Source organism: Lissotriton vulgaris, chromosome 11, assembly GCF_964263255.1.
Source record: "Lissotriton vulgaris chromosome 11, aLisVul1.2, whole genome shotgun sequence".
NCBI lineage: Eukaryota > Metazoa > Chordata > Amphibia > Caudata > Salamandridae > Lissotriton > Lissotriton vulgaris.
In genome coordinates, this window is record NC_141699.1 from 541,645,450 (window position 1) to 541,658,506 (window position 13,057).

Consider the following 13,057-nt stretch of genomic DNA (forward strand, 5'->3'; position numbering starts at 1 on the left):
CCTTCTTGAGGCTACCAGATCAGCCTTCTTTATTCAAGTCCCCTATTGTGAGTAGATTTCTGAAGGGCATCACGCACATGTTCCCTCCTGTTCCCTTCGTGATGCCCCAGTGGGACTTGAATCTGGTTCTCACCTATCTGATGTGTGCTCCCTTTGAGCCGCTTCATAACTGCCCTCTTCGTCTCCTTACTCTAAAGACGGCCTTCCTGGTTGCCATCACCTCTGCCAGGAGGGTGAGTGAGCTCCAGGCTCTTTCTTCTTCTCCACCTTTCCTGTCTGTTCATCCTGATAAGGTGGTGTTACGTACACGACCTTCCTTTCTGCCCAAGGTTGTCACGGCCTTCCACATCGGGCAGTCCATCACTTTGCCCACCTTCTTTCCGCCTCCGCATCCCTCGAAAGAGGAGGAGAGGCTCCACCGTCTGGATCCAAAACGTGCGCTCTCCTACTACCTAGATCGCACACGCCAATTCCGGGTGGATGACCAACTCTTCGTTGGTTACGTGGGCGCGAAGAAGGGAAAGGCTGTGCACAAGAGGACCATCTCTAGGTGGATCATCTTGTGTATCCAAGCATGTTACTCCATGGCGAGGAAGGAGCCCCCAGCTGGATTGCGGGCTCACTCCACTCGGGCCACGGCAACGACAACTGCCCTGGGCCGCGGTGTCCCCCTGCAGGACATTTGCCAGGCAGCTACGTGGGCCTCGCTGCACACGTTCGCAAGACACTACTGCCTGGACAGTCAAGTCCGGAGGGATGGCTTCTTTGGCCGTTCCGTCCTCCAGGACTTTCTGGTGTGATATTGGTTCGCAGACCCACCACCGGGGTTGGTATTGCTGGGGTATCTATTCTAAGGTAAGGAATCTATCACTAACGTGTCTCTTTCAGATGCACAAGTTACTACTTGTGTAACGATATATCTGTAAGAGACATTAGTTAGTGATAGATTCCTTACCGACCCACCCATCCTCCCCGTTCTGCGAACCGATATCTAGGGTTAAGGTCATCCCCTTTCAGGGCCCTAGTTTCATGGCACCAGTGTTAGTTCTATCATGGCTCTGCGTATCTGGCGCGGAAAAGCTGTGTTATCAGAACTGACGTCAGCGCGCATGGGCGCCGTCTAAGTACTCCGACGACGTCATCCCGGCACTCACGACGCCGACGACGGACGCGGAGCCGCAGACGACGCCTACCGGCGCGCAGGGGTATTGCTACGCAAAAGTTTCCGGATCCAGTCTGACGCCTGGGGATATTCTAAGGTAAGGAATCTATCACTAACTAATGTCTCTTACAGATATATCGTTACACAAGTAGTAACTTGTGCGACACTGCAACACACATAGCTTGCTGTTATGTGGAACAGCCGGATATTCCACTGAGCGTGACATGGTTTTAGTTCGTCGTGTAATAACAAAGGAGACACCCTGAGGAGAAAACATCCTACCAGCCAAATCTAAAGCTCTAACATCTGAAACTCTGCAACATGAAATGAGGCACAATAGCCTAGTGAGCTTGGCAGAGAGCTGTTTTAAAGACAAATCACCATTATTGGGCCAGGTTTCCAACAAATTAAGCACCTTTGTAACATCCCACATTGTGGAATACCTGGGCCGAGGAGGATTGGCCACACGCACACCTTTAAGCAACTTACAAACCAAGGGATTCATCCCCACAGGCTTACCGTCGATGTGGTTGTGACCAGCAGAAATTGCAGACCTGAAATTATTAACCGACCTGTAAGCCAGGCCTGAAGCTGCACGTTCAGACAGAAAATTCAGTACATCAGTCACATTTGATCCCACGGGATCCACCTGCTTTGAAAGGCACCAACCCACCCACTTCTTCCAAGATGCAGAGTATTGTTTCCGGGTGGAAGGAGCTCACGCTTGTTGCATAAAGCCGGAAGCTTCTCGTGAAAGGCCTGCAAGGCATTCATGTCTCCGGAGAGCATCCACACCATTAAGGTCAACTGGTTCTGCAGGATTAAGGGATGGCAAGCTCCCACTGGGTCCTGGAGAAGCGTCGGGAAGACTGGGAGCCGGAAGGGGAGATCCACAGATAACTCCAACAGTGTGGGAAACCACGACTGAGTCAACCAGAACGGAGTCACCAACACTATTGTCGTCCTCTGCCGGCGTACCAACGCCGCCACTCTCGGAATCAGTGCAAACAACGGAAATGCATAATTCCTCCGTTGCCCCCAATGGTGAAGGAACGCGTCCGTCCCCATCGCCATTGGATCCGGTCTCCTACTGTAAAATAGGGGGAGATGGGCTTTGAGGCGAGAGGCTAACAGGTCTACCTGACAGGGGCCTCGCATAGTCATGATCTGAAAGAACAGCGATGGGTGAAGTCTCCAATCGCTGAAGTCTCGGAGAAATCAGGAATTCCAATCCGCCACTTGATTGAATTTTCCCGGAAGGTATTCCGCCACTACAGAGATCTTGCGATCCAGGCAGAAGTGCCAAAATTCCTTCGCAATGTGGACCAGCATTCGGGACTTCGTCCCCCCTAATCAGTTGATGTATCTCACCGCTGAGACATTGTCCATTCGGAGGAGTATACAACAATTGCTCTTCAGCAGTGAGACAGATCTGATGGCAAAGGACCCTGCCAACAACTCTAGACAGTTTATGTGTAGTGAGTTCGTCTGCTTACCACCGACCTCCTGTGGTAAATTCTCCACAGCGAGCGTCCCAGCCCCAATGACTGGCGTCCGATTCGACTACCACATCTGGGGCTGCGCCGAAGATGGCTCGGCCATTCCAGGCTGACATGTGCTCCAGCCACCACTGGAGTTCCTCCCGGGCCTCGGGGGAAAGAGGGATTAGGTGATCGTAGTGAAATTTCCTCTGTAAGTAAAAGATTTTCAGTCTCTGCGGGGCCCTGTAGTGTAAAGGGCTGGGAAAGATGGCTTGGATCGACGAGGCCAGAAGGCCCACCATCCGCGCCAGCACACGCAAGGAAATCTTCTCCTTGGTCAAGGTGGATTTTATTTCCCTCTTGGTGGCCCTGATCTTGTGAAGGGGAAGGAGCAGTTGAGCTGAAACAGAGTCTATCAGGAAACCCAGGAATTCCATCTGCTGATTCGGTATCATCACCGATTTCTTGGTATTGATCACGAATCCCAGATTCTGCAGCAAGGACGTCGTCCACTCCAAGTGAGTGAGAAGAAGGGACCGGTCCTGGGCCAGAATGAGCATGTCGTCTAGGTAAACAATGAGACGCACTCCCATCTCTCGAAGGCGAGAGATCACAGGTTTAAGAAGCTTGGTGAACACCCAAGGGGCTGAAGAGAGACCGAAGGGAAGCACCTTGTAACGATACCAACGCCCTTTCCAAGGGAACTGTAAATATTTTTGATGAGATGGGCAGATGGGGACTGTCAGTCATCTTTTAAGTCTAATCGGACCATCCAGTCGTTCTCCAACAGAAGGTCTCGTAAAAGATGGATGCCCTACATCTTGAAGTGGCGATAAGTTACAAAGGGGTTGAAGTCTCTCAAATTTAAGACAAGGCATTGACCGCCTCCATTCTTTTGAACTAGAAAGACGTTGCTGCAGAAGCCTTCTGGAATGAAGGGTCCTACCGCAATAGTCTTTTTTGTCAAAAGCTCTTCCAGCTCTGAGTCGATAAAACTCTGTTCGAGACGGGAAAAAGGAGAGGCTGAGGGGGAAGGGGTTGCAGGGGGCATTCCACCATCTCTATTTCGTAGCCCTGGACGGTCTGTAGGACCCAAGCATCTGCGGTGAGACTCGTCCAATTCATTACAAAATGACGCAACCTTCCCCCTAGAGGGACCAAAGGACACATTTGACTTACCAGAGGACTGATTGTCGAAGTTTTTGTAACCTCTGTTGACCCCTCGATTATAGCGGCCCCTGAAGCCGCGGGATCTTGACGGGTAGAAGCCAGCCTGGTCAGGTTCCTGTGTATAACCTCTGCCCCGTCTAGGGGCGTAACCTCGTTGAGGACTGGTATTCGAATAGCGGCCAGTCGAGCGTCCTCTGCCACGACCGGCCCTATTAGAGACCTGGTGCAACACCCTCTTCAAGGAGGCTTGAGACTTATCCAAGGATGCTAATGTATTGACAAATTTAGCAATGTCTTTCACAATGTTGTCCCCAAACAACTGTCCTTCCGCCAAAGGACCCGGCTCCGAGGAAGCCAATTCAACCAACTGGGGGTCAATCCGGAGTAAGACTGACTTCCGTCTCTCAGAAGCTAGAGCGCAATTGGCGTTGCCCAACATGCAAATGGCTCTCTGTGCCCAACCCGCAAGCACTTCAGGGTGGATGGCATCACCGGTCTCCTGAGCCTGGAGCGCCAGCTCCAGTATCTTGGCCAAAGGCCCTGAAAGGTCAAGGACCTTATCCTGGCACGCTCTGAGCGCGCGATCAATTCCTTTTTTGGGGTCTTTCTTGTATTTTTTGAGGAAAGTAGTCATGGAAGGGTCGATATCTGGGGTAACGGCCACCTTGTGGGCCAAGTCGGGACGGGGGCACTCGGATTTAAGGCAAGCTCTCACCTCTTTATCAAAACCTTTACGGAGATGAGACTCCAGATATTCCGCCACAGCTGGGGGGGAACCCAATCAGAGGACCTAGGATGTACAATGTCCGTTGGGTCAAAGGAGAAGGGGGAGGGAGTGACAGAAGGGGAGGCATGCTTGCATTTCTTAGAGCGCTTGCGGGGCGCAGCATCTGAGGAATCTGTGTCCGTATCTGTGTCAGTGGTGGTGTCTTTAGGAGGGGGGAGGGCGGGACGGTAAGGACTTGTCGCCAGCGGAAGACTCTTTAGATTTATAAAGTTTATCATAGGACTGGGCGTGGGGCCAGGACGGGTCAAGAGCCACCTTCTTATGGGGAGTGGGACGTGAGGGATCTTGGCTAGGAAGAGGGAGTGTCTTACCAGGGACCAGCAGTTCCAAGTTTTTGGCTAATGGAAGCAGGGCAGGGGAGAGGGCCTTATCAAGCTTAGCGTCCAGCTTCTTGTCAATTATATCCTCCATAAACTCCTCCTCGTAATATTCCTCATTGCCCTGGTAATCGCACGCAGCGCCCTCCTGTTCGCAGGACTCAGTATCTGCCATAATCACAAGGGACCTTTCAATCCCACTCTAAATCCCCAGAGGGAAGCAGAATTGCCAGCCCAGGCAAGGGCGTCAATCAGGGGAAGTGCCAGGCGCAGGAGCCCGAAATACCAAGAATTAATCAACTCAGGCGCAAAGTCCAATCCTAGGACTAATGGAGGGAAAAAACAACCTTTATCTGGTCTAGAAAAAGGGTTGCCAAAAATTGTCCCACTTCCAAACTCACAGGAAGCAAGGGGTTAATGCTGACAAGCTCCGATTCAATTTGCGATGGAAAACGCTGCTTAATTGCTGCTAAAACGGGCCCTCGGCTCCTAGCCAACTGCGTGAACCCCACTTCAGCCGGGGGCAGAGCGTCGTGCAGGCACTAGAAGCGGGATGCGCGCGCACGCTGACGCGCGCGATTAACCGCCGGCGCACGCCGGGCGTCAGGCGAGCTCCGACATGCGCCTCCTTCCCGGGGGGGGGGAGCAAGCCCCTCTTAGCCGCGGGCCGCGAGAGACGCGGCAGCGGTGGAAGCAGCAGTCGGGGGAGAGGGGGAACCTACCAGCGCAACACGCGCTCCGAAATAGAAACTAACCGACGTGGAGTGGGCCAGAGAAGCTCCGCTCCGAAGTCGGGAGGGGAAAGAAAGCCGATATCGGCGTGCAAATAAATTAGAATACAGACGATAACCTGCAAACAAGGTTCTACAGTGTAATACACACAATGTATAAATGGCAACGTTCAACAAATAAACGCCCTGGGCGCTAATCACACATGATGGCAACAATTAAAAATAAACGCCCTGGGCGCTAATCACAACATGAGGCCTGCCTAGAAGCAGAATAAGCATATAACGTAAAGAGCACTTATCTGGGCTGCGGAGCAGCAAAGAAAGAGGAGGCCAGATTAGTGTCTCTATACTTTATATGCTTATTGCCACTGTGATTGGTTGTTGTATGAGAGGCGTGGTTCAAAGCCTCTTGGAAAATGTTGTTTTTTTACATTTGTAGTTTCATTTTCATTGGCTGCTGTTTGTGCAGTAAAGAAATGAGAAAGCACAATCAGAAGCCTCCGGTACTGCCATAGAATTACGGTTGCGCTCCGTACTGTTGCTTTCACTCACTTTACAGAATCTCAAAAATGTCATTTTGCTAGTAATCTGCTTTTCTCAGGACGATAATTTTAGAGAAGCATATCCCAGATTTTGAAAACTGCAGGTGTGCGTTGGTCTATTGCGTATGTATTTTCATGTTTTATGACTCTTTCTAGGCTGTACTTTGTACACCTATAGTTCAAGGGCATGCCTCGCCGTGTAAGAAATATTGAGATATGGTCACAATCCCGTTCGTTTTGGATAGAGTGGTCTGCTTAACACGGACTTGCAAACACGTAATGCTCAAAGGCTCGCACAGCACTTGTTAGTCTTAGAAATAACAGCTGGTTTTAGAAAGTCGATTGCATTTTCTCATGTGTGTGTGCATATGAATCAGATTGTATCGTTATGTGAAGAAACAGCAAACATTGTCAAAGCCAATAGGACTCGCTTATGCAAGAACTGTTGGCTTTGTCAAGTTTTTGCCATGTTGTACAGCAGTGCAGTTGCTTTGCAGTTTGGCTGAACGTTAAGTTAAGTGCAAAGACATGGCCAACGTTTTTTAAAACTTTTTTTATTACTACTTTCAACAATGCTGCACAGCAACTGCACTGCTTGTACTGCTGTACAATATAGCAAACAACATGGAAAAGCCAAACAGCTCTACCATTCTGCTTTGCCAGTTATTTTTCTTTCTATTGACAAAGCACAATGGTAGAGCTATTTCGCTTTGCTGCACGGCCGCTGTGCATGATGGGTTAAAGTAAAAAAAAAAAGCATTGATATAGCCAATAGGTCTCGACTTTGGGACCTTGGAAGTGTTTAGCCATGCAACAGTTGTTGTTGCACCAATGATATTGTGCTGCATAACTAAATACTTATAAGGTCCCAAAAGCGAGACCTATTGGCTATGCCAATGCTTGTGTGTTTTTGCAGTTTAAATGGTATAGTTTGTGTCCATACCCCTGTTTTGTAGCCTGTCTCTTACTAGTTGCTGGATGGTTATTTTGAACAAAACAATTCTTTCTATACATCGGTTGATGGGCACAACCTTTGTGTACATGTTGGATGACAATCTAGTGCCAGAGCCTCTCCACACAACCACATATGCCTTAATGATTCTTATTTGTATATCTCTTAGGAAAAGCACTGCCAGCAGAAGTACAACGTTTCCTGTATTATGATCCTCCCTCAATATCAGCGCAAGGGCTACGGAAGGTTTCTCATAGACTTTAGTAAGTATACAATCTCTACGCCTCAGTCACAAATCCTTTTCTGTTATATCAGTGGACTTTTCTATGAACGTATCCTCTATAATATTAATAGTAAATACTGAATTATTCCACACACATGAAACATGCTTAAAAAGGAATGGAAAAACTCCCGAAATAAAAGCAAGAAAGAATGCCTTTGTAAACACATTTGGCTTCTTTTTTTTACCTTTTAATACAAATGTGTAAAAGAACTACCAAAAAGAATTTGACTATTAATTATGGGTTTAAGACATTTAGCTAGGTAAGTCACACAAGTGAGGTGAAGGTTTTATCTGGAGAAGTCTGGGAATAGTGAATGGTAGAAGTATTGTGGTTCAGTGCGGATTTTGTGAGTTGTCATCGCAGAAATGTGAGGAAAATGCATAATTTCAGAATTGCAGGGCATTGTGAGTAAGCAAAAAACCCTGTGTGATCCACGTGGCGCACACCACCTGGACTTCCCTGGGTGTCGAATTTTCAAAAATGTCTGGGTTTAATAGGATTCCCTGTTTCCCAACCAACTCTAAGCCCAAACTGTGGCAATACCGCCTGGGCATGTGGTGCATACCTGGACAAACGCTGGTCTTCCTGCTGTTGGTCTCCCCGGCCGCCGCTCTCACCATCACGCGGCTGCTGCGGGGGAGACTACAGACCCCAGGAGGCTCAGCGGTGACACGCCCACCGGCACTCTCGCCCGGAGGCGCTGAAAAGGGAGAGGACCCTGCGGTCGAGCGGGGGACTGTGGCAATACCACCTGGGCATTTGGTGCATACCTGGACAAACGCTGGTCTTCCTGCTGTTGGTCTCCCCGGCCGCCGCTCTCACCATCACGCGGCCGCTGCGGGGGAGACTACAGCCCCCAGGAGGATCAGCGGTGACACGCCCACCGGCACTCGCGCCCGGAGGCGCTGAAAAGGGAGAGGAGCCTCGCGGGACACCTGCCTCGCGGGACACGCGCTGGCAAAGCCCGGGAAAAGGGCGGGCCGTCTGTGGCCGTCCGGGGCAGGAGGAGGCAGGGCAGGGCCAGCCCTCTGACATCTTACTATGGGTAAGCGCAAGAACGCTATTAATGCAGATGGGGGGGGGGGGGCAAAGCTAAGGTGCCAAGACACTCAAAATCGATTATGTCGTATCTTTCATCTGCCGTGGGGGCCCTCACAAAGGAGATTGCGAACACTGAACAGGAGTTTGGCCTGATATCCCCTCCCCCCCTCCCAATATCCACAAACTTCAGGACACCCAGGATTCTGCTGATGCTTCCCATATTCCTTTAGAGCCAGTGGTGATTATCTCAAACCCTACTCCTCTAGTCATATCTGGCGCTGGCCCGCCCCGACAATATTTCTACGCTTCCCGTTCCACAGAGCGCCCAGTGGACTGGTCCACCATCGAAGCGGAAACGGGGGAAATCCAAAGACGCGCCAGTCGCGCCCACTGCCCCACCCGACCTTTTGGGAGATCAGATGGAGGCCCTTTTCGTTGCTCGGATTGAGCCCCTGCTTCTGGGTATTGCAAAAGATATTGTGGACACTTTGAACACTTGCCTGGAAGGCCTTTTAAAGAAATGTTCACTTATTGACAGACTTGTTAACGATCATATCTCACTCCCAGAAACCCATAACGCTGGAACTATAAGACACGGAAAAAGAAGTAGAGAGGTGGTCAGAACAAGGGAACTTGTACCGTCTCATAGTGGGGTGGTGCAAGTTAACTACAGGTTGTGGGACCCTATTACACCCTTCATTGGCCCGGAGGTAACTTCCCCAAACCCTAGTTTCCCCGTATGCTACGTAGAGCAACCTGGCATACCCAGTAACAAGAGGGTAAGGGCCAGTCAGGCCAAATTAGACCTACCCCCGGAAGCTGCCCCCTTAGTTGCAATCTTTACAGGGGTCCCCCCACTTAAAGAGGGAGAGTTCGAACCCGTCCCAGACCTCATGGCAAGGGCCCGTTCCTGGTGTGCTGACGCTTGCAGTGGGGCTAACATTTACAACAGCATCATTTTTGCCAGGAGGGTGGGTTGGATTGGGAAGTAACCGAAGTCTGTCCAGGGGGGTTGTGTTATAATTAATTTTGATAGGGCCAATTTGGCCGATAGACTGTTCTGGGATGGTTCAGATATATCACCGAGAGACCAACTGAGACCGGTTCCCCTGGGTTACTTTTATCCCCCCCCCCCTCCCCCCCCCCCCCCCAGTAAAGAATAATGGTGAACAGCGACCACCAACAAGGGGGTGGGGGCTGAGTTCAGCATCAGGAGGGGTTAGCTCAGGTGGGCACATACTCTCTCACACCCCAAGGACAGAGATTGTAGCCCTGGCACCTCAACCCCACCTAGTATACAGTCCTGCTGTGGGTAGCGGGCCAGTCCTGAGTAACCGTTTCGCCCCTCTGTCAGGCCTAGAAGAAACTTACTGACTAGCAGATATGATGCTTCCTCCCATGGATGGTCCACTGTTCCTGACGAGGTAGCGGCTTGTAAAATCCTTAGCTGGAACATGGCCGGTATTAGAGCCAAAAGGACAGATGAAGCATGGGTTGGCTTTGTCACCAGTCACGACATCATTGCATTCCAGGAATCATGGGACATCTCGCCCTGCTTTTGGCTGGACGGCTTCACAAGCTTCGCTGTCCCGGCCGTCCCTAGCATCGCTGGTATAGCTAAGGGGGGCCTTATTTTCCTCTTTTCATTAAAACTTAAGGGGGCGTTAAAAATGGTCAATATCTCTACGCCAAATCTTTTAAAAGTGGAAAGGGAGGTTTCTCCTACCCGGAAAACCATCTTTATTAATTTTTATAATTCTTGGAATAGGGACAATGGTAATGATCACATTGCCACCCTGGAATCCTTTTTATTTTCAGCCAGTCAAGATAAATACACTAATGTCGCGTTCGTCCTACTGGGCGATTTTAATATCCACCCTTGCAGCAACATGCGTAGTACAGGCAATCATGTGGGTCCTCCTGGCATGGAGGCCCCTCATTTTGAGCACACTAAGTCTGGGCAGGCACTGGAAGAGCTGCTAGCAAATTTTAATTTATTTGAACCAACTACCTCTGGGGGGGATGAGAACAATTACCTATAAGGGCTCAGACCCTGGTTCCATCATAGACTATATATATGTGTCACCAGGTATCTTACACGGGGTTGTTTCTTATGGAACAATTGTTTCTCCATTCAGTGACCATAATCCTGTGTTACTCGAGGCGAAGTGGGGGGATCTCTTGGGGCCTATGTTTTGTCCCGCCAAGTCAAGACCAGTACTACGCCCTGTGGACCAGGGGAGAAGGCTAAAGTGGGCAAACGTGGTCCCGGAAAACTTCTATGCAGATCTCCTCCCAAAAATAGAGGGTTATATGGTGACCTGTCAGGACTCCAGAGCTGTAAATTATGAAATAATGGGGGCCGTGGAATACATATGTATACAAATCTCGAAAGACCTAACGGCTAGATTAGGGCAGGGAGCTAATAACCACCGTCGATGGTTTTATTCGAAGTGCTCAAAAGCACATAGAGCATTAATGCTAGCCTTAAAACATAAACCGAGAGATAAGGCGGTCATCACATCTCTAAGGAAGGAGTACAAGCTAGCAATCAAACGACGGAAAGACGGTATTAAGACAGCGGCTTGGGAAAAATTACTCTCAGCGGATGTCCTGCGTGACAGTAGCCAATTTTGGGCTACTGTTAATGAGCCTTTTTTCTCAGATTTGGATAACAATGTCATGGACTGCGTCATCCCTGACGACAAATGGCTGTGCCACTTTAGAGCAGTGTATGGAGACTCTGCTTTCGAAGCTTCTGGATGTCCACCAACAGCTCTTGAGGCCGCCCCAATACTATTCGATGAAGCAGAGGTGGAGACAGCTATTTTAGAGACAACTAAGAATAAAGCCCCGGGGCCGGGCGGGGTCCCGGCAGACTTTTCTAAACACTCCCAGAAGCTTTGGGCCAGAATATTATCTAATGTATTTAACTCTGCCAATGGCAACTCGTTGCCTACCACTTGGGCCACCTCAATCATAGTAGTGCCAATCTTCAAAAAAGGACAGCGAGATGGCCCAGGAACTCTTCTATCTCCTCGGGCGTCGCGCCTTGCCCAGGGACCGTAGGGTATGGAGCAGGCCGCGCTGGCGGCTCATGCGGAGCCGCGGGGGTGGGGCAACCCGAACCCCCGGCCGCATCGCGTGAGCGTCGGGGGGGGAGTCGGGGGTACGATGACGATGCCCCGACTTCTTGTGTTTCCTACCTGAGGAACCAGAGGAATGGTGACGACTTCCAGAGCGTTCGTGATGGCTCCGCGACCGCTCCCTCGACCACTCCCTTGACCTCCGGCCGGACCGGGACCGCTCTCGACGCGGGGCCGACACCCGCAGCTCGAGTAGCTTGCGGGACCGCTCCCGCCTAGCTTTACTCGTCAAGGCCCGGCAATCGACACAGGCGTCCACGTCGTGGTCTGGGCCCAGGCACCGGAGGCCGAGTCGGTGATGGTCCGTGACCGACATCGTGCGGTCGCAGTCATCACAGTTCTTAAAACCGGGCATCCTACCGGCACCGTAAGAAGATATCAAAAAAGATCAAAAAACTTTGGTCAAAGACCGGAGTACTGCTCTTCCCGGATCTGCGCTAACTGGCGCGGAAAAAAGAAGAACTGACAGCGCGCAGAGGCGGCGTCTATATACTCCAGCGACGTCATCACGGCGCACGACGCCAACGACGGACGCGGAGCCGCAGACGACGCCTACCGACGCGCAGGGGTACTGCTACGCAAAAGTTTCCGGATCCAGACTGACGCCTGGGGATATTCTAAGGTAAGGAATCTAATACTAACTACTGTTTCTTACAGATATATCGTTACCGAAGGTAAGTAACTTGTTCGTCCCGCGTATAGGAGATGCAAAGATCCCTGCTCTCCTATACGCGGATGACACTGTCCTCATAGCCCGCACTGGTAATGGCCTCCAGCGCTTACTGGACGCATTTGGGGTGTTTATGGATAGGCTGGACCTAAAAGTAAATGCTAATAAATCACACACTATGGTGTTCGGATTCCATAGTAATAGGGGTAAATCAAAAATCTTTAAATGCAAGGGTGAAGTGGTTTCTATAGTGGCAGTGTTCCCATACTTTGGTGTGCTCTTCGACGAGAGGGGCTGGTGGGGCCCTCAGGTAAGGGTAAAGAGCCTATCTGTGGCTGGATCAACTGCAGCACTTATGGGGTTCACAAAAAGGTTGGGGGCTAGGCCGATGGAGGCCCTGTTAAAAGTCTACAATTTTAAATGTATTTCAATCGCGATGTATGGTTCAGCCTTATGGGGCTATGTACATCTCAAAACAATCCAGAGGGCGGAAAAAAGGTTCTTGCGTTCCTTGCTGTCCGTTCCCCAGTCCACCCCGACTTTTTCGATCCATGCGGAGGTGGGCTTGGACTATGTCACCGATAGGCTTAATTTGGCACCGTTAATTATCTGGCTAAAGACTTGGCTTAATAAGGAACTAACCCTTAACCACGCGATTTTAACTGACGCCATGTCCTTCGATCACTCCAATAAAGTGCCCTGGCTGGTTTATTTGAGAAAGACTTTTGAACATCTGGGACGCCCGGAACTCTTCCTATCACCATCTTGTATTAG

The 13,057-nt window shown here is 50.4% G+C and overlaps 1 protein-coding gene across 2 annotated transcripts in view; it reads left to right on the forward strand.

Annotated features, from left to right (window-relative positions):
* Positions 1-13,057, forward strand: part of KAT6A (lysine acetyltransferase 6A) — a 1,442,101-nt gene that overhangs the window by 1,025,423 nt on the left and 403,621 nt on the right. For both annotated transcript variants that reach the window (XM_086943585.1, XM_086943586.1), the window contains exon 12: positions 7,312-7,405. In XM_086943585.1, coding sequence (XP_086799711.1) covers positions 7,312-7,405 — 94 coding nt within the window. The remainder of the gene's footprint in view (positions 1-7,311; positions 7,406-13,057) is intronic.